Source organism: Triticum aestivum, chromosome 2A (genome assembly GCF_018294505.1).
Source record: "Triticum aestivum cultivar Chinese Spring chromosome 2A, IWGSC CS RefSeq v2.1, whole genome shotgun sequence".
Taxonomy (NCBI): Eukaryota; Viridiplantae; Streptophyta; class Magnoliopsida; order Poales; family Poaceae; genus Triticum; species Triticum aestivum.
The window spans coordinates 516,873,592-516,876,587 of NC_057797.1; the positions used below are offsets into that span (position 1 = coordinate 516,873,592).

A 2,996-nucleotide genomic window follows, 5' to 3' on the forward strand; every position below is an offset into this window, starting at 1 on the left:
GGGCAACATTGTTGCAGATTTTAAAGTGTGCCTGCTCACATGCGTCTAGTACCTTAATTATCATCCGATCGAAAAGAGTTAAGAAAGCTCAACCTCCCTCTATATTCGTCGATCTGGCTCCCCGGGCGTCAACTATGCATTACAAGACTAAAGTATATATTTTGGTTTCAATCGATATCATATCTCAGTTTAATTGTTTTAGTAACAAGCATGATCACTAAAGAAAACCTACGTAAAAACAAAGCATCATGCCCGCCAAATGTTGTCTTCAAAATGTACAGTTTTGAACATACTCATTTTGCGAATGCTCTCCCCAGTTTCAGAGAGCATCAAACTTCCTGGTCGGTTGTAACAATCAATACAATCTTTACACCCTAAAATGGCCAGATTAGGAAACCTAAAAGGACAACTGCATGCCATGCAGGATCATATGATAAGGCGAAGAAGATACTTGCATGTGATATCAAGAAGGGTAGGATGCATCCAATTGTGGCGTGAAGCACGGCGAGCCTCTCCACACCCTGGCGTGCATCTTGAGCATCTCCCTCGCCCTTTCCCTCGGCCGATCGCCCGCGGCGCCGGTCTGCACCAGGAACAGCAGCCTCACCACCACCCCGACCGCCAGCATCTCCTGCAACACTGCTGGGGTCGCCGAGTGCCTCGCCACCGCGTGCAGGGCGCGCACCGCGCTCTCCGTCCCCGCGGCGGACACTCGTGTCACCGCCCTCGCCATAACCGCCAGACCTGCCGGGTGCGCCACAAGCTCCAAACGCCCTTCAGCGCAGCCACAGAGATGGTCCATTACCACGATCGCGAGCTCGGACGCCCGCTTGCTTCCTCCATAGCACTCATCGAGGAGCAACTCCACGAGCGCCCCGACGGCGCCGGCCTCGACGGCCTTGACGCGGTTCCGGCCCCAGAGGCATAGCCGGCAGAGCACCTGGAGTGCGATCTTGACCGCCTTCCCGGAAAGCTTATCTGTCACCACCGACACCACTCCCTCCACCAGCTCGGCGCTTGCCGAGGTCAGCTGCGCCGGTGGCATCTCCGAAACCGCTGCCTTGAGAAGCTGGATGCCGTGCGTGCGCGAGAGGTAGCTTGGCCGCCTCAGCGCGGACGCCATGGTATCCAAGAAATTGTCGCCGCGTTCCAAGACTCTCTTCCAACTTCCCTCGGAGAGTCTAAGCGAATACAGAATGCTTAAAGCTACGTCCTCCGGCGAGCTCGCCCTTGGCGGACCGACCACGGAGCCGAACATCTGATCCTCCTGGGATTCTAAAGGCTTGGGCGTGTCGTCTGCGGCGTGCTTCTTGACGACGGACACGAGGAACGCCACGGCGCCCGGTGTGCTCTCGACGCAGCGCCGGTTGCAATCGCTCTCGGCGACGATGTCCGCGAGCTCCCTCAGGGACGCCACCAGCAGGTCCTGCCCCCGCCTGGCCGCGTCCACGATGGTTTCCACGCGCGCGGCATCGATGGGAGCGCGCGGGGTGGGGAACCTCTCGACCGCGTGCACCGCGCACCAGCCCTGGATGAGCCGGCGGAGCGTGTGGTTGGGCGTGGGCTCCCGGTCGGCGGCGCCGAGCTTCTGCTTGGTCATCGGGCACTCGCCGTGGCCGTCGGTGAACACCCAGCGCTCGATGCTTTCCCGGTCGTAGGTGATCCCGGACGAGAGCGTCACAGGGTCCCGCATGATCTCCATGGAGATCGGGCACAGGAAGTAGGACGGAACCTCCACCTGCGCCGGCAGCCCCTCCATTGCCTCTTGGTCGTATCGCACCGTGTACGCAACGCACTCTGTATATATGTTTATCTATATCTAGCTATGTACACATGCATGAAGCTAGGAGAAGCTCTAGCAAGTAGACAGGGATGGCTCTGGTCGTCCAAGCGAGGTAGCTTCTGAAGCCGAAGGAGACAGACGAGAGATGGATTTATAGGGCGAGAGTTAGAAGGAGAGAGAACAGAAGTCGACGGTGAGAGATGAAACCGTGGAAGTCTTAGTTGGGCAGATTCTTCTACACGACCATGCAATTTGCGAGTAGTCTTATCTGAAACGCAGGCTGGCTGCTTTCAGTCAGAAAAAAATAATGAAATGATAGGTGTGGCGATGAACAATTTGGTTGGTGTGGCAGGAGAAAAGAAATCAGGAAATGGTGGGCATGGCGAATTAATAAGGGTGATGGCCATTTCCTCGCGGGAGGGAGGTGAGGTCGATCGGGTCGCGCGCGGTTGCCGGACGGACGGGCCAGGGCGGCCACCGCGCGCTGACCACGAAACGTTCTGCGCGTAGCTTTGACCCTTTTGTTTCGGCTTCGCTAATTTCTTTGTTTTATATAGAGTACAATAAAGAACATATTAGTATTCACCTATTCGACTGTTCCTTCTTCTTCTCCCGGCCTCTCGATTGCCTGGCTCGCATTGACTTTGAAATGCCAAGGTTGATTAGTGCAGTAGAGTTTTCTAGCTTCAGTTAACTCTCTGCTAGCTGTACATGTGCAGTTCTCTTCTCCGTCCAATAATTCGCTTTGTGCTTGGTACACTGCATGTTCGTATGCGAAACCGACCATGGAGTTAATACCTTGATTGATACGAATCCTAGTACTCCCTCCGTCCCAAAATTCTTGTCTTAGATTTGTCTAGATACGGATGTATCAAGTCATGTTTTAGTACTAAATGCATCCGTTTGTAGACGAATTTAAGACAAGAATTTTGAGACGGATGGAGTATCTGTTTTGGTAGATCCTGAAGGAACAGTTGACGATGCATGGAGTTAATACCTTGATTGATACTAGTAGCTGATTTTAGACTACCCTGGGAATAACATAGGTGATAACATCACACTTATCTAGACAAAATAGATGATGTGGCATGTAATTAATGAAGAAAGAGAGGCATGTGGTAACATAGCTAGTTACTGTAACATCACATATTAAGAAAAGATGAGTCTATAACCTAATAAATGAAGTGATGCATGACACAACACATATGTTACT

General features: G+C 52.9%; 1 protein-coding gene across 1 annotated transcript; it reads right to left on the reverse strand.

The window, feature by feature from the left end:
- Window positions 1–233: 233 nt before the first annotated feature.
- LOC123185476 (E3 ubiquitin-protein ligase PUB23-like) lies at window positions 234–1,889 on the reverse strand. The gene has a single exon (XM_044597351.1). The coding sequence runs from the start codon at window positions 1,757–1,759 to the stop codon at window positions 464–466; it is 1,296 nt and encodes a 431-aa protein (XP_044453286.1). The 5' UTR covers window positions 1,760–1,889; the 3' UTR covers window positions 234–463.
- Window positions 1,890–2,996: the final 1,107 nt, after the last annotated feature.